Source organism: Plectropomus leopardus, chromosome 2 (genome assembly GCF_008729295.1).
Source record: "Plectropomus leopardus isolate mb chromosome 2, YSFRI_Pleo_2.0, whole genome shotgun sequence".
Lineage (NCBI taxonomy): Eukaryota > Metazoa > Chordata > Actinopteri > Perciformes > Serranidae > Plectropomus > Plectropomus leopardus.
In genome coordinates, this window is record NC_056464.1 from 14,939,920 (window position 1) to 14,961,811 (window position 21,892).

At 40.2% G+C, this 21,892-nt stretch overlaps 1 protein-coding gene across 23 annotated transcripts in view; it reads left to right on the top strand.

The window, feature by feature from the left end:
- The first annotated feature begins 4,907 nt into the window (after positions 1-4,907).
- The window catches only part of cast (calpastatin), a 42,887-nt gene continuing 25,902 nt past the window's right edge, over positions 4,908-21,892 (top strand). For 10 of the 23 annotated variants that reach the window (XM_042502050.1, XM_042502058.1, XM_042502118.1 and 7 more), the window contains exons 1-3: positions 4,908-5,001; positions 6,768-6,824; positions 8,328-8,423. In XM_042502050.1, the coding sequence (XP_042357984.1) occupies positions 4,927-5,001; positions 6,768-6,824; positions 8,328-8,423 (228 nt within the window). In that variant the 5' untranslated portion in view covers positions 4,908-4,926. Of the gene's footprint in view, positions 5,002-6,767; positions 6,825-7,338; positions 7,557-8,327; positions 8,424-12,055; positions 12,187-20,827; positions 20,943-21,058; positions 21,219-21,892 lie in introns of those variants that run through there. The other 13 variants (XM_042502161.1, XM_042502185.1, XM_042502076.1 and 10 more) reach the window with 12 other exon arrangements.

Below are 21,892 nucleotides of genomic sequence, written 5' to 3' on the forward strand. Positions count from 1 at the left end.
GTACTCTGAGGGATGCTGACAGGACATTCAGATCATTAACCAACTATTTTCTATATAAAGGTAGTGGAGTAATGGCATCCTGAGCAGAACAGTCATGCGTTGTGTGTGTGTGTTGTCATCTGAGTTTCTCTGTAGTTTGTTGTGGTATATGTATGGCCCCTTGTGCATGTTAGTAGGCTATATCAGTGTATTCTACTGGCTCATCAGCGAAGCTCCCCACTGCGCACATAATACTTGATGAAAACACTGTTCCAGTCGACCCATGGTGGCACCCACATTCCAGTTCACCCTCCCTTTTAAGGTCCAGTGTGTAAGATTTATTGGCATCTAGTTGTGAGAGTGCAGAACTGAAACAGTTATTTTTCGGCTTCATACATAATTGGATAATGTATGCAGGCTGTAATCATAAAATTATTTGCCTACTGTGTGTAACATGGGATTGAGAATTGTAAGTGGAGGATAACACAGGGAATCATGTGTCGGCTTTACAGAATGATTACTGTTGTATGCAACTAGACGCAGACTCAGTAAGGATGTAAACACATCTCCAATGACATTTAGTGAAACAGTATCAGATTTGGTAGGTTTAACTGGAGTAACTCGCTGATTTTGGTAAAATGATCAATGTATTTCCTGTCCTCCATTGGGGAAAAAAAGGACATTTATTGAACAGGTTTATTTTTTTCATAGTACAACGTGGAATGTGTCATGATGGTTTTTTTTTTTGTCAGCCTAAGTCAAACAGTGTCTGCTGGCAGTTCAAAGGTTTTTTATGACAGTTATATTGCCAACATCAGATGCTGTTTGAGTTGTTTATTAATGGAAACAGTGGCTCAACACGCTCTCTGCAGGTGTATAATTATCCAGTGATAAAGGTGGATGTAATTTTTCCCTCTTGGACTCAATGGAAGTTGTGTAGATGCAGTTCATGTCATTAACATTACACATTACACATAACATTACATAACATTAAGAGCACTATTGTAAAAAGGACTCTTTAATTCAGATGTATAACATTTGTCTAAAAATAAAGTGAGCTTGATAGTCATTGTGAGTGAAACTTGTCACAGCTCATAATGAGCGATACCGTTGGTCATCTGGCCGTGTGCAAACAGGTCTGCAGTATAATCCACATTTACCTAGCAACAACTGTTTGCTTTGACGAACGCACTCGCTCAGGCACACACTAAACACACAGCTGAAGAGCCACAGAAATGTTAGCAAGATATTTGTTGCAGGACTTCATGGTTTCATAACAGAGCAGTGAATCTTTGACTTTGCTTACATTAATCCTCCGCACTCTCTGTCCTTGTCGCTGATCTGTGAGGGTGTGAGTTTCACACCAGTGGTCTGAGATCACTCATCCGGCCTTCCTAATCCAGCATAAGGACACACACACAGACGCACAAAAGCAATGCACACATCAGTTTGGTCAAATGAGGTCAGAGGTTCGTCAGCTAATTATTTTTCCAGCTCCTGGGGCAGACGGTGAGGGAAAGTCTCGGCTTTTAGCCGGAGGATGACGCAGATGAAGCTGCATCGACTGCTGCCATCTCATCCAGAATCTATTAGGTGTGGCAAATAGATGTGGAGACTTCAACTGCACTTCCTAATGATCTCAGAGTACATTTATGGTTCAGTGGCAATCACAGAATTGTGTAGCTTCTTGGCAATTTTCTGCTATATTCTGTGAAGTTTGGTTTGGGTTTTGTATTAAATACAGTTTTTGCAAGACATAGTACATTTTAAAATTCAAAACATTAAAATGGTTTGATAATAAATTAAGAAATGAAACTAATTATTTTGGGGTGAAAGAGACACGTAACACCATTGGATGGGATGATATACTCCCATCACCCACCAACCTGTGAAATCTGTGGCCTGTGAGCACATGGTTGCCATGCCAACCCCCTCCTTTTGTCATCTTTATTGTTATTGTGGCCATCAGAGAACAACTGTGCATCAAATTAATCAACAAAACAAGTTATTATAATAAAGGATGCATAAAACACTGATATTGAATTGTGGTCAGAGACACAATGACTTCATGATGTTCTGTTTGATGCTAAATTGGAATAAAATTTATATCAGATGACATTTTTTACAACTAGGATTACCACCTTGCGGTTCTTTGCCTCTGTGCACCAGTCTAGGTACAATTATAGTTTACATCCATGTCTGTGAAAATGTGGATGCAATACACCCATTTTCCCTCTGGCAGCAGAGTAAATCTAGACAATAAGCACAGCCTCAAGGTGGGCACCCAAGATTAATGTCACCAAATCAATATCTGAATAAATGTCTCCACTTCTGATCCTGAGATATGGCATTTAGTAATGGACAGAAAAGTGTTTTCACAGAACGTTATGATGTCACAGTGAAGCTCACTTCCAACCTTTTGGACAGAAAAAATGTCATCACTTCATTGTTATATCCTATTAAACATTTGTGTTAAAGTTTGTCATCATTAGAATATGGATTCTTGAGTTATGGCCAATGCTTGTGCCAAAAACCCTGCGGTATTCTTGAGGTATTATGTTCACAAGAATGAGACATACGAGGTCACAGTGACCTTGACCTTTAATCAGTTCGTCATTGAGTCCAAGTGGACGTTAGTGCCAATTTGAAGAATTCCCCTTGAGATGTTTTTGAGATATTGCATTCAGGAAAATGGGCCTTGGTTGTAGCCACTGGGGAGGCATAAAAACATGCTGTGGACAAACACAAACACAAACACAATCCGTCTGCAAAGATATGGAATATTCTGGGATGGACTTTGTGGAAATGTGCACACATTTGTTAAAAAGATGAAACAGTAGCAATTCCAAGTATGCAAGTTATGGAGCAAAAATGCACTTTGATCACAATCACATTGTTATTTGAAAACATTTAGCAAAAGAGATTAAGTTGTGATAAATGCCATTGGTCAATCCAGATTCACTGCTCCTTTATTAATAGCTGAGTTGTAAGAGTGGATGTAGATTGTTCTGTCAGTCAGTCAGTTATTGTAGTGAAGAAGCAGCAGAAGCTAAATGCCTTCTTCCTTTAAAAAAATCATTGTGTAAATATTTCAGCTGTTGCCAATATGAGTAATACCGGAAGCAAAACTGGAAAAGGTTAAGAAGTGTTTCATTCATTCATGTCAACAAAGCTCAAGCACTGCTGTATAAATGTCATCTGTTATCAAAGGACGCTGTAAAAATACTGCTCTGGAGTCATCCAGACTGGCATCACTCTGCAGGTGATAGACTGATCATTTCTGTGGGGATGTGCCAGGGGTCATGCTGTTATCAGGAAGTATGAAGGTCAGGGGAAATTTGTTTCTGAAGGGCATCAGATTGACGGAAAGTGTCGCTCACACATGCAAGTTCATCCATCCTTTATCACTGACATCAGGGCTATCTGTGCTGAAAACAGTTAAATGACAATGAAAAAATGTCTGTGTGCTCACAGCAAGCTGATCAGACAGGAAGTGCACAGTGATAACTGAATTTGTTTTGTTTTGGTGCCCTTTTTTGTGTCTTTCAACCTGCCATTATACAATTTCACTAAATTACATACTGATCAGTAATGCTGTTTTGAAAACTAGTTATTGTTTAAAACTCTTTTTTGCAAAACTGTTAAATATATAGTCTACTCATAGCAATTATGTTTAAAGTGCTATGTTGTCCTTATGACTCTTAAATTATTATTATTTTGCATCAACCACCAGTTCTCTTTGACACTTGTCAGATGGGGGAAGTTTTAGTTCTGCAACCACACCAGCAGATGCCACTAAATCCTACACACAAGACCTTTCAAATAATTCAGCTAATTTTATGAGATGCTGTTTTAAATTAGACAAAATCAATGGATGTTCTCTACAGTCTTTTCTGCAATCCAACTCATATCACCATATGCCCGCTTGACTACCATGGGCTCTAGAGCCTTCAGCTGCTCTGCCTTGCCTCTGACATTCTTTCCCAAGACATTTGGAATATTGACACCCTTTCCACCTTCGAGACCCGTTTGTAAACTCACCTTTTCAAGCTGGTATATTTGGTCTGATTTTATGGTGACACTCACATCTTTATTTGCACTAATGATGATTTTATTTTAATGATTTTATAACCACTTTTTATGACAATCATTTTGTCAAGTTAGATATATGATATTAACTTGTGATATCACTGTACATTAATGATTATTTGACTTTATTATTGATGGATGCATTGCCTCTTGTTTTTAACTGTCTTGTAAGGTGTCCTTGCATTTTTTGAAAAGCACTTATAAATAAAATGTATCATTATTATTATTATTATTAGTAGTAGTAGTAGTAGTAATAGTAGAAGCAGTAGTAGTTGTAAAGCAATGATACTCATTAGGCCATGGCCCACTGCTGGGCTGGACATGGAGAGCCATCTAGTGATCGACTTATTTTTTTTATTTAAATGTGCTTAATTATTCTCCGAATCAAAACACCCAAATTAAGAGTATAATTTTAGTGACCACTTATGTTTGTGTATCATCAATTCAGTCATGACATTTCATCAGGTAAAGACAAATTGCTTTCTATTTCTATGGTTTTGCCAGTTATCCACCTAACATTCCCTCAGATGTATATTTGTGTTAGGATGGTGCAAGAAACTCATTAAAAAACTTTATGGTGTCCTAGAGGTGGTGAAGGAATGAATTTTCCGCTTACCCGTACTGAATTGAATTGAATTGAATTGATTTGAATTGAATGAAATTGAATTGGATGACCCGCCTTCCTTTTCCTTGCTTTGCCTCTTATTGGCTTACCAATAACCAATCTAATTTCACTTGCCTAAATCTGACCAATCAGACCCACGCAATGCAGCGCGTACTAGCCAATCAGATGGAGAGTAGGGCGGGTCCTTACGTCGTTTCAGGAAACGCAACTTCCCCCCTCGCCTCGTATACAGAATGGACCGGAATTTGAAACGAAAAAGTGATGATGAGGAGAGAGACACCCCGCCAGCGAAAGCCTCAAGACGTGTGGTGAGGAAATGCGACACAGACTGAATTGAATTTTGACGCACAGCTGCAGGCAGTGATACTGAGCCGAAATTAGGCGCGAAAACCATCGAAGCTCTAGCATCACACAAACAGAAAGTACCGGGGGTGTGTCACAAAACAAATACCGTAAGACTTAGGATGATAGGCGGGCTGTTATGTGCCTAAACCACTGAAATCAACACGCTTATATTTGGGACAGGCGTCTATATGGGACTGGCTTTTAAGTCCTGTCACACAAAACTGTTGCTCAGCAAAGATGGAAATCCAATCAAATAATTTATTTAACCCTTTGAGGCCCTGGCATTTGGCTTTAATTAAGTCAAAAACATGGGAAGGAGGTGATGAGCAGCAAAATCAGAAATGACCGAGAGGTTAGCAAGAAATCTGTGAAAAGTACAAGAATATTACCTGAAAATTTGCCAAAAATGTCCAAACAAAAAGCAAACAAAGTAACAAGAAAATAATGCAAGAATAATACATAGCAAGAAATGATTTTAAAAAAAAGCTTTAAAATGATAACAATTCTGTAAAGTCATTTTAAATACATAATTATGAATGAAGGACTCCAAACATTTTTCAATTTTTTTAAAAAAAATTGTCTTCTACTATTCTCATTTGTTTTTTGTTTTTTTTGTTTTTTTTGGTGCCCATGAATGATTGAACTGCAGAGAATCTTACAAAGCTAACATTGTGAGTAGTATGTCTGTACTAACAGAAGTGTAAACATATATACATACTAAATGTGTGATCTATGCAGCTAACTAAGCTCCAACAACCTGGTTTTATCCAAAGAACTTATAAAAGTTAAAAATAAACTGCATGACAACCAGACCGGGCCTCTAATTCATGTGTTGCCACAGCCGGCTAGTAAAAGAGACTGGACTTTAATTGGGACTATTTTAGATTTTAGGGTGTAATATTTTCTAAGAAAAAGTGGTTTCAGACACAACAGGACGCTACAACAACATTAAAAGATGACAGTGGGATAGGTTATAACATAAATTTACACTTTAAGTTTCTCCTTTGTTATTATGGTTTTTTTTTTATAATAATTTATCTGGGAATGTGGTCCTCAGAAAGTTACAAGAGGTTGAGAACCCCTGTTGTGCAGTTCAGTCATGGGGCCTTGTGGTAGTTTTGGGTTGACTCAGACAGTCTCTCTGTCGCCCAGCAGAGGACGTCATTGTGTTAAATAAGGGCCCCAGCTCTGTGAGAGGAAAAAGGATAACATCAGCGGTGACTCAACTCTTCCTGAGCTGTGGGGCGTATCCAGTCATGCCAAAAAAATCCAGTCAGTGGGTCCTTCCTGTGCTGCAAGTTAAAATTGGAAATAGAGAATATATTATCTTCACACGCACTAATTCGTGCAGTTATAACTTAGTTTATATGGGCGTGTATCACTCTGACACTTTCATCCTCATCATTCATATCACCACATACCTGTCAAATCTGCGTTGAGTCTCTTACAGTGTCAGGGGTGATCTAGCAGAATATCATAAATAGAGACAACCTGATAAAGTGCAGGACCTAACTTGCTCCATCTTAAATACACACTTATTGCGAAAACAAGAGCTCGTGCCAGCGTCTATACTTTGATCAGTCATCAAAGACAAAGTTTTCTGGGCGGGAGTGGCAACAAATTTTTCTCCAAGAGGGCAGATCAGTCCAGCCTGTAGACTCCTAACAGAAGACTGAGGGCGCAGAAGGAAACATTAAAAAGTTTATCCACTCGTGTTTTTTTTTTAAAGATGCCACACAAGAAAAGAGGCCATGGTAACCATAAAAACCCGAAGGATGCAAAAGAAGTAAGTTTTTGTCTTTTTTTTTTTTTGCATAGCAGGCATGCCAAATGAATCGAACAGCTCCAGAATGCCTATTCTGAGACAACAGTGCATACAATGGCTGTAGATAAATTATAAATGGGGGAAAAAAGTGCATATCTTGTGAGTGTGTGGTATGTGCTTTTGCTGGATGTTTACACTGGGTGTTGGTGCCTTTGAGCTAACATCTGCAGATCGCTACATCGATGAACATGTCTCCAATTCAGCATCATCGCTCAGTCAATATATTGGTTGTGTTTTCGATGGTTTTCGTGCTCATTTCCCCAGTGATCAAACCACCTTGGCCCCCCCACCCACCCCCCCAGCAGCGCGCATTTAACTGGAAACAATCATAATACGTCCATCAAGTTCCTTCTTTGGAAATGTGCAAGTGGCGTTGGGAGCGTGGGAGTGGTATATACGTATAAAGATCAGTGCTTGATTTTGCGTTGCTGTGTCGAGCCAGAGGTCCCGTTGTGGAACAGTGCGTTTTCAGTAATTAACCTGTGTGAGAGGGCGGCTGCAGCAGACATCTTTGTGAGCTAATTAGCAGAAGTGTGTGGGGAGTGGCTCTGTGTTCGGTAAAGCATGAGAGAGAAGATCTTGCCGTGAGGGACAGGAGAGAGTGGCAGTGCAGGATTGAACTTTTATTGTTTCAGGACAGTGTTCTCAGCCTCCTGATCCATCATGGCGTATGCAGCATTCTGGGAGAGTCTTGTGAGTACATCTGCTTCTTTACATCACCCTCTCTCTTCTGCTTGACCCTCAGGCAATGTATAATAACTCTGAGGTAAAGTTTGGCACCCGGAAAGACGCTGCATGTGTACCTAGTGTAGTGAACCTGCACAACTTGTCTGAAAGTGTATAAGCTGCTGAATGCTATGTAACACTTGGCATAGGCGGCACAAGATAACCTTTGAGTTGAAATAAATTATTCTAAGGGCTTTGCCCATATTCTGTCACACACAATGTTGAGATATAAGGGTGTGTGACTGTTTAAACTGAGATAGGCTTTGACACGCACACTTTTTTCAGCTTTGAATAAGTGCCAGTTATTCCTAGAACTTAGGATCAGATGTAAAAATAACACTGCGATTTCCTGATACTGTTTCAACTCACTCCGCACTGCTGTGCAATTTTTCTGTTATGTACACTTTTGTACTTGATTCGTACATTTTGTATAAATACATTGTGTTATTAAATAACACAAAGTTATAATAACTTATACATATACCTATGTATATTAAAATGCTAACATATATACAACGAGAGTTTCACGTAAAATCTCAAAAAAGCAAGAATAGCGTAAAGAAGATAAAGTTTGTATATGGAACATTTTTTGTCACATGTTAAATGAATTAACCCTGCAAGACAATAGGTTGAAATCACTGCATCCTGTTCAGACGTCTCTTTGAATTTATTGCCAGAAACTCATTCAGCATGTACAATAACAAGCTGCTGCATGTGTGTGCGTGTTTGTGTGTGTAGCAAGAAGGAGCAGCTTCTTCCTCACATGATGTCCGTTGTAGCAGCAGCAGCAAGCCTTCACCCTACTATCCCACCATTGGGTCCTACTACTGCAAGGTACTGACTTCACCTCCTCCTGCTGTGTTGCAGATGAAACCAAAGGGGTCTTGAATTGTTTTTCCCCCACATAAGCAGAATTTTGCAAGACTAATTTTAAAAAGGATTGTGTTGGCCTAAATGTTGGATATCTGGATATCTGACTAACTAGTTTGATGCAGTTTAAATTTTAAAATATAATTTAAAAAGTTGATGGTTGATCATTTCTACATCACAAATGATCCAAATGTAGTGGTCATTAGAGTTTTAGGACCCATAAATGGGGCCACAGTTCAGAAATGTGAGAAACGTATTTACATAGTCGCACAATATGAAGCACAATGTCAATGCTGGATTGCAGTATACAGTAAGGGTGAAGGACACTTCAAGTTCATGTTTGTCTCCCTCTGCTGAGTGCAGTCACACCTAAACTCTGAAATGCTCATCAGTCAGATAAGAGCTGCTGTCTGTAAACTTTCAGCCTGAGAAAGTTGCTTGTGTTGACACTGATGATGAGAGGGGGGTGTGAACTCAGGCATGCCTGAGTTACATTTACCTTTACTAGTCAAAACTGGTATATTTACAGCAAATTCGTCTTCATCTTACAAAGAGCAGTCTTTCTAGGATTATTTTCAGACTTTCACAACATGTGAAGTAGTAATGTATGTGCAAGTGGCTGTGAAATTGTTAATCATTCATACATTTTCTGCCTAGCCGGTGCAGAAACCCTGTAACTTTTCTTGGAACAGGGCAGTACGTAGGTGGCCCAGTGTGTGAGGTGGTAATTGGCAGAGTTATTATATGTCTGAGCTGCCATGGTGGAGGTATTGGTGACTGTAGTACGACATGTATCTAAATATAAAGGAGAGTGTCAGCTTAGCAGAGGGGTCCTGTTACATGTGCACGCTTATGTTGCACTGGCACTCACAAACATGTTTACGGCAACATCTGGCATTTCCTCATTCACTTTCATTCATTTTTAACTAACTTTATTCTCTCAGGTGTCCTGTTTTTAAATGTGATACTAAAAAATGATAGAAGTTAAGGTAGGCGTTTGGGAGATTACAGGACAAGTAGAATGTTTTTGTTTCCCATGGTCCGCCAGCGAGTTTTACAGGCTTAGCCATATGAAACTGCACATTAGCAAAGGTGTGTCTGTCACACAGGGAGTGTGCCCTGGTTTGGGGGCCTGTATGAAAACCTGTATGTGCATCTGTGCAGTGCACACACATGTGCAAGCATGAATATTTCCAGAAGGGCATGTGCATTGCAGCATGTATATTATGTACATACTGCAGGGCCATATGTACCTGTGCTGTACATGCCTTGTTTGTCTTTTTTAAGTCATCCGGTACCAAAAAAAAAAGAAAAAGCAAACTTGTATAACTTCATTCCTTTTCTACGTGAACACACTGCTGATCAGATGGAATAAAGCAGAGGCGTTCAAAGTATGACACTCTGGGCCTCCCTCAGACAAAAGTTGAGACAACAATGGATCCCAAACCCCACCTTTACCACAAAATTATTGGCTTTTGTTTTGCATGCATATCTACTTGTTTCCAGCACAGGGTAAAAGGCTGCATATGGATGGATAGAGGAGAGTGTGGGTCTTAATATAAGAACCATTTCAAAGGTACATCCAGAGCCCTGATTTTGTTTCGTGTTGCGCTATGACTGTTCACGGATTGAGAAACTCCTGCGATCAGTCTTTGTCTAAGGTTTATTGGGGCAACCCTGCTCTGAGTTTTGGAGCTGCAGTACCCACTGGGCCTTCAAACAGAATGGTTGTATTGGAGTCAGGAGTTTCCTGTTAGCTGCAACTTGCACTCCATCTTGTTTTCAGACAAATCGGCACAATTGAAAATATGTAAATAGCTACTAAAAGTTTCCGTATATGATGTAATAGTGGATGTACAGAGAGCTGACACTGGAGTATTTTAATACTGAAGGAAACTTAAAGACATATAGCTCTCAAGCAAATGCTGGCTTTCTAAGAAAGAGGATTTATGGATTTTTATTTAGAAATAACATATCTCTAGAGTAGTATCTCTACGGCCAATATATCTGACACTCTGCAGCTGACACCAAAACAATGTAGACTGATAAATTTGCACTGCAGGTTAGAGAAGAATGCAAGGTTATCTGTTCTTTTAAGATATGAGACAGCAAATTCTCATATTTAATCTGTGCAAGAGATGGGCCTACGTGTGTGTTTTCGTAGCCATTAATCATCCGTGTCAGCTGGAATTAATCTCGTTGTTCAGGTCTTAATTGCATGAAGAAATCCAACAGGGATGTAATTTTTTTACCAGTCAGTTTTAGCATCATATTGCACCTACAGTTGTGTTACAGGTTGCAATACCAGTGAATTGTATTTGGCACGTTTAAATGCTTTCTATGCGGCGTGCATAAAAGAAGAGCTCTAAAACTCCACCTGGACATCTAGTTTAATGACCATCAACCTGTGTGCACAAACAGGAGTTTCATGTCTGGCTACTTTAAACCACTAATAGAACTGTATATATTTCCATATTCTGAGGTGTGCTATTAAAACACAGTGACTCGTTCAAAGACTGCATTGTCTGCACTCCCCGCCCAGAACTGCCCAATGCGATGCACAGTACACCCAAGTAATAGGTGAGGTAAAGCCTCGGGGCAATAACTGGAATTCTGCTGCTTTGTCTGTTAATGAGGGGGAAACAATGGGAGCAAAGTAATGGCTTCAGAAACATCTGAATGTATTTACCACATATTCTGAATTTGTGTTTAATAATGATAGCATAGCATATTTTGCTTAAGTTCAAAGTTTTGCCTTTGTCTTGGTTCAAAAGTATTGAAGGTGAAGGTTCAGAAAGCCAACACCCATGCCTCAAGCGTCAGTAAATCTATTACTCATGTGTTCTGTAAAAACACTCCCTAAATTCTTGTTACCCGAATAAATGTTGTGTTGCTGCCCAGGCTGTTATGATACACTGTCATGATGAAATAACCTCCATTTGCCATAGATAACAGCCTGTCGTTGGCTCAGCCAGGGGCTATCGATTGACGGTTCTGACCTGGTGACCAGATGTTGAAATAACGGACAGGGTTCAGTCAATATCACTCCCTGCTTTATCCTCAAGAGGGGATGATGTCACTTATGTAGGATAAAAGTTCTTGTTTTTTTTGGCAGATAGGTTACACAGATGTTATATAAAACTCTGGCCCCTCCTTTTATTCTCATAGGCCACCATCGTGGTTGCACAAGCTATCTTTTCTTGCTGTGTGTACATAAGAGGTGTGCACACAAACATGTGTATGCCTCTATGCCATTGTATGCTCAAGGTCTCTATATCATTACACATCTGGGTGTGCGCTTGTTGATAAGTGGCTCGGATATTGTCTCAGTCTGCTGTTTCACACACCTGCCCGGGCATATTTTTATGCCTGTTGGTTGAAGGCATAAAAAAAGCAGCTCAGATGTGGCCCCTTATCAGGTGGGTGTCAGTCCACGGTCAGCTCACGTCTCTTTATAGCTCAGGGAATTACAGCCTGGTCTCCTCTGACTTCCACATGTGAGCCTCCCCCCCTTTGCTCCCCAACCACACCCCCCTCTGGTCCCTCCGCCCTCTCCCTCTCTCCCTCCCTGTTAGTTGGAAACATGCTGCAAGCCGACAGACAAGGCAGCGGCTGACAGACACACACAAGCTCTGAGGCATTTTCAGCCAACATGGGCCAGATATTGAGCTGGATCAGAGGTCCACGGGACGGCCAGGCCCTGCAGGATGTGGCAGTGGAGCAGCAGGTGTGTGCAGATGTGTGTATGTCTACGTGGTGTGTGTGCTTGTGCTTTGGTATCTGCTTCGAAACTAACTCAGAAGTATCCACGTGTGTTTTGTTTTGTTAATGTAAGTCAGCCTGCAAGTTGAAAGCTAGATGTGTTAATGCTCTGTTAGTTCTGTTAGTCCACTTTGTTCTGTGTGTGTTTAACAAAGGACTTATAGGGGAAACGCATATGAGCAGGAAAATGGTCTTGGCTTTTAACCAAGTCAGACCTCCCTCCCTCCCTCCCTCTCTCTGCTGGAATGTGAGGCTCCCGGTCAGCGTCTGCCAATTCACAACCAGAGAGTGCAAGTTTTGCAGTAGTGAGACATTAAACCAAGCCTTGGACAAGGCCTGCCTTGTTTGCTACCTGTTGCTACGAATATCTTCCACAGTGATGACTGCTTAAAGGTGGCCTGATTTAGTTTTCATTAAGAAAAACATTATCTTTGTTTTTTTTCCAGGACAGGTCTTTTTAGTTTATGAGGTCTCGCCCACATAACATTCTCCTGTGATAATCTGCAGTGGCAGATGGAGCAATAAGAAAGGGTGTGTAGCTGGACTAAGTGCTCCTTTTTTTCTTTGCACAAGTTGGAATTGCACGCACCAGAGGTCATATCCTGTAGCGTCATACTGTGCGATTAGCTTTTGTTACATTTCACGTCATGCAGACAAAGCGACTGTGATGTGTGACAGGTCCACACTGGCTTTCATGATGTCAGTACTTTGTTATCAGGGCTGTGTTAGTTTGCTCTGACTCACTTTATGTGTCAAAGGTGAAAATGTGTCTTAGGAGGAGGACTGCACACTGATAGCTTCAGATTTTATGTGGGAGTTTTTTTTTGTGTGTGTTTTGGGCAAAAAATTCTCAGCTCTGGGCTGCAGCAGTCTGCCTGCCTCCCCCACAACTCACTGTGGTCATCTTAGACTGACAGGAAATGGCCACTGGGAAAACACATCTTGGCTGGACATGCAGAGCAAAGTGTAAAAGGAACACGATGTCTGAGTGGATATTCAGCACATCAGTCTTGTCATTAGACATTTTTATTTGCTTGCTGTGATACAGTTGACAACTATTTCAACACTGCAGTGGATTTGTAATTGATTTATAATTTTCTTCATGTATTATAAAGTTATTCAAAAACTACTCAGACTTTTTAATATCTCTGAAATAAGCAGGAATGTAAACACTGGCACTTTTGTAGAGCAAATTTAACGTTAGGATTGTAGGATTTAGTGGCGTCTCTCAGTTAGGTTGCAGAAATGAACAACATGGTGGACTCCCTGGATGAGGACCTGGTCTAGATATAAACGTCTCATTCTAAGGTAATAAAAACACAATAGCTCTTATGTTTAGATGTTTTTAAACTAATGAACACAGAGTTATGAATATGATATTCCATACCTGCCAATATATATCCCAATAAACTCTACACACTGGACCTTTAAATTCCTTAACTTAAGTAAAATTAGCTCTAATACAGCAAAAAATGTCTCCATAACAAGTAAAAATTGCACATTCAAAATTCAGAGCAGCTATACAAGATTTTATGATAACAATACCACAGTGTGAAAACAATGCTATAGGTGTTATTTGTACTGATGAGCCTATGGAGAATAATCACCACAATCTGCACCTCTATATTATTTATTTTCTTGATCTATTTTGATAATTTGATTAATTTACAAGCAGCATTTTATTGATGCAGCTGTTTGGGGTAAAACTAATTCTAACTACTTTATATAATGTTAGGTTTTCATAGGCCTTTGTTGTAAAATGAAATACTAGTAAGTATGGCATTCAAATAAATGTTGTAGTGTAAAAAAAAAGCACAGCATTTGTCTTTGAAACACAGTGAACAAGAGGTAAATATCAGCATTAAATGGAAATACTCAAGTAATATACATCAAATTTGCACTTATTCTTGATCATTGTTCCAACACTGGATGTTTTTACTGTGTCAGCCTGAAGAATAAAGTCTGAAGTGGTGCTTTTCCACTGTCAGCAATGACACATGAAAACTTGAATTTCCCTCTATTATCCCGTGGTATAAATAACAACAGAGCAGCTGGATTGGTTGGTGTGTGTCATGTGACATCGTGTCACAAGGTTTCTTGATACTGAAGTTCAAATGTCATAAACAGCCTTTTAGGAAAAGGCTTTCTGCTCATCTTGTCATTGTCAGGAATAGACTAACAGCAGCAGGGCAGCAGATATATTGATGAGATATGCTCTCGACTCAGCCCTCAGGCAGTGTTTGTCCCAGAGAGAGAGAGAGAAGGAGAGCACATCGTGTCCATGTGAGCATAAATACACAGACATTCTTGTTGACACATATCCTGTGCCGCTAAACAGTGTCACTCCATTTCCTGTCGTGTGTTATTAAACGTCCATGTTTATCCCGTTGCCACCCCGTATGTTATTTCCCTGCATTCATCGGAACCTGTTAAATTTCTCACTTCACTGTCAGTTTGGCCTTACTTTTTTCATGATGTCAGTTATATAAAAGCAACAGTGGGAGAGTTTCCAGGGCTCTGGGCTCACCTGAGAATGTGCTTCAGTGAGGCGTTGTTGTTCAGCACCAAACACTTTCTAAACATTTGTACTGCTGTATGTTTACATCTGTCCCGGCTGAGGAGAAGCTGGAAGTCACATCATGTTTTTTCCCCACTAGTCAGCCTTACGCTTACTGAAAATAGTAATGTGATATAATAACTGTGGTTCTTGGTATTATTGCCTCACATAACACGTGGAAAGCAAAAGTTGATGATGTGATGTTAGCAAGCTTGTGATTATCATGAGTTAAATGTGCTGACAAGCCCAAACTACATCATGATATTATTGAGACACTTATGCACCAGAGATTAATTCTGCCCCACCCTGTGATGTGAGGCAAAGAATTTGGGGCTAAATTATCTGCAAATGTAAGATATAAGCCTTTTTTAACATATACTGACTGTAGGAAGAGAGAAGGCCTCATTTTTGTTGTGTGTTTTTTCTAGTGTGGGATGAAATGTGGGTCAACAAACCAGGGGGAACATACATTGCTAAATTTAGAGCTGAACATGCAGCAGAGCAAATAACAGCTATAGTTTACTGTAAGTGTGGGGAATTTAAATGGACGCAGGGTTATATGAGAAGGAGCGTTTCACAGGGGTCAATATTTGATTTATTTTACCTTGGCACTCTTGTTCTTTAGGACTCATTGATGCACTTGAGTAATTGCTCTATAATAATGCATGATAATGGATAATAAAAGACAAGTTAACAGCTAAACAGTCATTTAAATGAATGAAGTAGTCAAATTTACATTATCAGTCTTCTCGTGGCCCATGTTTGTTTTCTCTGGGTTTGATTTTGATTTTAACTCTGTGATACCGGCAGTGCTGTTCACCAGCCAGCTCTCATATCTTCTGAGCGTATTAAACGCACCGTACGTCAATATCCTGCACCTTGAAATGTAGTACCACACAATGATGTGGCACCTTTAACAAAAATAAATAAATTTGAACCTCTAGCTCAAACAAGTATCAAGCCTCAACTAGCTGATTTACACACAGTAGAGGCTGCTCAGACAATAGGAAAAGCAGCACAGTGGACAATAACAGCACTGTTCTCTCTGCAATGTTCAACGGTGATGTAAAGGATATGTGACGAGGGACAAAGCGCTAGTTTTGTCTGTGTTTTCCGGTAGACTATAGTCATGTCTTTGCCAGTGCTCCAAAAATAATACCAAACATATTGAGACAGGACAAATTATTTTTGATAAACTAGGTCATTTATGTTTTGCCAAAAATGGGATTTTAATTCTGGGACGTCTCTAATTGGACTTACAATATTTGTGTAATTTGGAGATGATGCTTGTGTGAGAAAGTAACACATTCACAGATATTAGTGTATTGCATTCAAAAACTCAATAGATGAATTCAAGGTGTGTAACAGTATACGCAAACCTAATTTAAAGGGAAAGATTTACAATCAGTGACTCAAGTGTGTGTGTGAGAGTAGTTTCTATGGATACTGGCAAGTTTTTGTAGGTCAAATCAGTAGCATGGCTCAAGGCAGGGCGATATAGGTTTGTTGTGTGGTCTTTTGCTCCAACATTTTGTATTGAAGTTGTATGACAATTTATTGATTACCATATGTATCGTAATGACCTTGGTGATCTTAACACTTTCCACTTGTCCAAAAGTCATGAAACTAATGATCAAATGTTTCATGCCAATGATAGCATGCCAATGTTGATATAAGCAACAGCTGAGTCTATACAGCTGAGGCTAAGTTGGGCAATTGGGCCTCACAGAAACACATGAAATAATTACGACCTCTTAACACTGCACTATGTGGTGGTGGCACATATTGTGATCACAATAACATTTGGACAAGTCTGAAAATTCACAGCTACTTGTTGGTCTGACAAACTGGATGTAATACTGTGGGGCTGCCCCTTGAACGTCACAGATTCAAATCATCATACGGAGACCCCTCAGTTGACTGAGATAACTTTAAGCCGAGCATTTTTGTTGTTGTTGTTATTTGCTAGTAGGTGTGCTGTTCAGTGTGCTTCTGACTTCTGACTTATTCCAGACTTTGCTGCAGAGTGAGCGTTCTTTACTGTCACGCTGCTCTTTGATAGAGGCCGCAGTGGGTGTGCTGCAGCGGCACAGAGGAGGAACAGACTCTGGTATGTAAGGTTAATGTTATCGCTCTTCTGCTTTGAAGTGGTGAATTTACAGCTTGACTTTATATGTCACAGCCTCTGTTTTTTGTTTGGTATCTACAAAGCAAAAAATGTTGCGCATTTGCGATCTGTTGTTAGTGCTGTTAGCTTGTTTAATATATTGCATAAATGCCGCTGTCGCACTGAATGTCCTGCTGAGCCCAAAGTTCAAAACTTTGTATGAAAAAACAAAACAAAATGTCAAATATTCACATTCAATGGCCGAATCTGATTCAACTCACATAATTGAGTCTCCAACTTTTAAGGGGCAGGGGCAGCCTGACGTCAGTGACCCCAGGTGTTTGATCTTCAGATCAACTACCTTCACAGCTTTAATCAGTGTCACTGTGTTTGTGAAAGAAATACTAGTCTGGATTGACAGGTTATCCAGGCCACCCCTCTCCATTATTTCTGGTAGTTTGTGCATAGCTACTGTACTTGTAGACAACAGGTTTTTTTAATTTGCATTTAAAAGCTTCTTTGTAACAAGTACATACTGAGTGCACGGATTCCATCTGGCAGCTGCTGCTCTTATTCAGACAAGACCTGATTCACACACTGTTTTGTGTCGCTCTATCTAAGTTTTACCAGTATGTCTTGAATTGGAAATGTTTTTCACTGTGATCACTTGCCAGCAAAAGTATACAACTTCAGTTCCATGTTTTCCCACAGACTAAGTTTAAGAAACATGATCCTTCACAGCCTCCCACTCAGAGTTTTCCTGTGAGGTCATAGAAACAGACTCAGAGATTTAGATTAGAATCCCCCCATTTTCAGCTTCGCAGCTCTGATTGGCTGATCCACTCTGGATGGGTGTGTCCATGGTCTGCTTTAGCTCATTAGTTGTCAACAAAGATAACCGTTACCAGGGGTTACCATGTAAGGTGTTTGTGTCCAGTCTAGGCATGCATGAAACATGCCAGCTCTGACTCGCACAATTACACATAAACACTCACTGAGTCAAAGACACAAAAGCAGAGGGCAGGCTTGGTTGTGTTTTTGGAGTCAGTTGGGGCAAAGCTGTTGGAGAAGATTTATTTTGAAAGGGCTCAAAGAGGACACAAGTATTTCTGGCAGATAGATGCCAGATTGCGCAACGTGTCGTGCAGATTTACCTGCTTGTCCTTGTAAAGATATTTTTAGACAAAGAAACAAGGCAGACCATTCCTGTTGACAAGGGTGTGTCATTTTCTTTAGTTTTTTTTGGGGTGGGGGTGGGGGGGGGGTGTTGGGGTGTGTCACATAAGTTTTTTTGTAGTCTGGTGAATTTTTAAGCACCAATTTGTGGCTTTTCTGCCTTAGTTTATGGTATTTCTTTAGTTTTGTCAAATAAAAGTCCTTTGCTACTTTGCACATGCTCTAAATAGTTAAGTCAAATCAGTTTTTTATTTATAAAGCCCATTATTACAAATCACAGTTTGCCTCAGAGGGCTTTACAGCAGATGACATCTCTCTGTCCTTAGAGCCTCACATCGACTAAGGACCCCCCCCCAAAAAAAACAGTGTTAGAAGGAAGGCTTGGCGTGTCCCCTGCAACCCTCCTGAAATCTTCACCTATGTCTATATACACATCTACCTTGTTCAATTCTGAACTACCCTGTGTCCTGTAATCATTGACTTGCCTTGGCTGTTGTTTCAGTGAGTCCATTCATGTTCAGAAATGCTCCCAAGAAGAAAAAAAGTTTTTCATACAGTAGCTGGAGTTCATTGTGGGGTAATGTTCATGCCAAATTTCATGCCAAATTCTCTGCTTCAGGGGGGAACACTCCTTCATCTAAGAATTCCAATTTCCATGGCCTAGGAAAGTTCGATCAGTGTCTTTCGAACATGAGCTACTTTCTCTCAAAGCCAGAAACCAGAAAAGTCAGTCTCAACATTTTGATGTCATTATGTTTAAGTGTGGAGAAGAGCCCTGCCTGTTCCCGCTGGTTTGTTGACCTTCACTGCCTGCTCCTGTAGGGAGAGTGTCAGCTCCTGATATAACCCTCAAATATTCTGACCATACATACCCGCACAACTGAGTCTTCTCCTGTCCTGCAGGACAAACACATTATTTTACTGTGGTATTATGAAAAGCCTACCCGTCGGTAATAAGTAGCAAAATTACATTCTAGTGCGTGCGTAGTTACATAATTTCAGTTTTTCTGGTGTCTCTTGGATTCAAGTGCAACTTGACTAGTGTGCAGAGGCATACACTTGCAAGGCGGTAATTCTAGTTTTTCTTTTGTTTTGTCATTTTCTGCTTTTATCTTCTTTTCCATCTGGTCCAGCATGGGTTGTGGTGGGTCCTGTGGGACCCCTGGGATTCCAGTCCCAGTGCTGTCCTTTAGTCGGGTGCTGCCCCATTTTTATACCCAAATTAGCTTTGTTTTACTGCAGTATTCTCAGTTCTTCTTCTCAGGACATTCCCATTGGTGCTCTCAGTGTCGTCTAAAACATCTTTCATCATTGAATATATTTGGAGCAGCTCCAGACTATGGACCTCATGACCTCAATAACTGGAGTTTTAGCTCTTTAGTTTTTGATTTGGGAGAGAGAAGTTCATGTTTAGTAATATTTGTCTTAGACTGTAAAAATTGCATGCACTACTGCTTCTGCTATGATATGAATTTTGAAAAAAAAAAAATCTGTCCTTTTCCTTGTGTCTTTGCTTTAAAAAGCATTACATATAAAACTTGCGGCAATTTACCTATTCATAGCAAAAATTTTCATTTTACTCAAAAGTAGCATATTCCTTTTCATTGCTGCATGAGTTTATGCAGTATTGCAGCACAGAGACAAAACACAGGAGGCACACATACAGTAGATGCTGCCTTGTGTTCATTCAGCTTAAAACAACAGACTGATACACAAGCTGACAGACACATGGAGCCTACACAGCTGTCTCATACAGCAATCCTCCTTTCATATTCATGGAGGTGCTCAGAGTATTTTTGAACACAGGGGGGCGCTGTTCTCCACAGCCCTACCCCTTTAACATGTTTGACATGTTTTGTTGCAAAAAGTGCTTCCTCTAGAGGTAGTTAAGTGTTCCTCTGAGAGGTAGTTAAGTGTCTGGATTAACTCGAGCAGGCGCCAATTTTTTGTCTAATTAAAACCCTTAATTCTGAAAGTGTGTGTGTGTGTGTGTGTGTGTGTGCGCGCGCTAAGAGGGGAACACTGCTGCTTTTCTAAAACTCTTACATAACCTCTGGCTTTTGTTCAGCGGCTGAGTTTCCTGTCAGTTCCTGTGTTCAGAGGCTACTCTGATCAGCTGTTAAAGGCCAGAAAGAACAAGTCTCAACTTTTATCGATTGCCACGTTGTTTACAGAGTCAAACTGCTTCCTGCCTAAATTTACAGTTTTCCTTTTTCTCTGCTCTGGCTGTCTTTGGGTGTGGTTTGGAGTACATGTGATGTTATCCCCCTCCCTCTCTTCTCTTCTTTCCAACCACACACACACGCACACACACTCTGTCTCTTGTTCGAGTGGCTCTGCAGACTAGATTCCTAAGCAGTGAGTCTCTCAGACACACCCAGACTTTGCCAAACAACACTGCTGCAGCAAATCCAATTCTGCCTCATCATCACTGCTTCAACCTTCAGCTCCTGCCTCCACCATAGCTCTTTTGCAGAAATATTGATATAGGCCACCGTGTCTGTTATCAAACTACACCATCCCTTCTCTCTCACACCCCAGCCCAGCCCAAAGTTTCCTTAAAGCAGACTCAGGCCTATTTATTTTTTTTGCTGGCAGGCTGTAGAGCAGTGGGTGGGTCTCTGTGCGTCCAACTGTCCAATCTGACTGAGCCTGCTCTGCTGCCTTGTGGCTGTGGAGGTGGAGCCAGAGCAGCACAGGCTTGTTGTGCTGCTTCATGAAGGCGGAGCAGCAAGTTTTTACAGCTGGGCGTGTGTGACTAAGTGTGTGTTTACATATGTGTGTGTGCGCGCATGTGTGTGTGCTTGACTTAGAGTGTTTCCGCCGCGGGAATCTAAGGTGAACCAGCCCAAAGAGATACACACTCAAAATCAAACTTATGGTATGTACACTTAGTGTTCTTTTTTGCAAATGGCTCTGGGCTTCCTGTTTAACTGATACCCGTCAAGTCATTTTGACGGCTGTGGTACGATCAGACAGTGGGAGGCTTATCGTTGATGTGTTGACAGCCATGTTTTCTTTGAATGCGACTGCAGTTTGTGGAGACCAAGTTTGCTGCATTTGGCAGGTCAAGTTAAGGAAAGTCAGCAGAGGATTTAAGATTACTTTGTTGCTGTTGTTGTCACTTTTATGGACCCCAAGAGCCATTGTCGCCAAGGTAACAACAAAATAAACAGTAAATAATCAGCAGTTTATACTGAGGGATACTGCATTCATCTTAAATAATAATTAATGTCAGCCAGGTCTGACAGCAGGCTTTAAACAGTTATCTTACAATATCCAGACTCCTGTAAATCAGCTGTTAATTGTTGATTAAAAGAGTACGAGTCAGTGTGCACATGATGGACAAAAATAGAAGTACAACAAAACAGAAGATCAGTGCAACTCGTCTTGATTCATAGTTGCAACTATGTAAAGTTCATGTCAGTTTGCATTAAAAGGCGGATGAATGCAAAGCAAACAGCATAAAATAAAGCAGAGTGCAATGTGATAGAATGATATATAGGGGTGGAAAAAAACATCAATACAACATAGTAATGTGATATTTTGGGTGGCAATATTCTGTGTATCAATACACAGACACCAAAAATATAATGTTATGATATAAATTATCACTGTAGCAAACACAAATTGAACTTTTGCAAGCCTGCTAGAAAAAAAAATCAATTTCTTTTTCAATCCATTTTGCTGTAATAAAAATTATCGAAATGGGAAACTATCTTTTTAACTTTATCTTATCAGATAAAACTTATGTTCACAAAGTTTTACTCTAGGGACATAACTTTCTGTGGAAAAGGATAATAAAATGCAAAGAATCACAATATGATATCA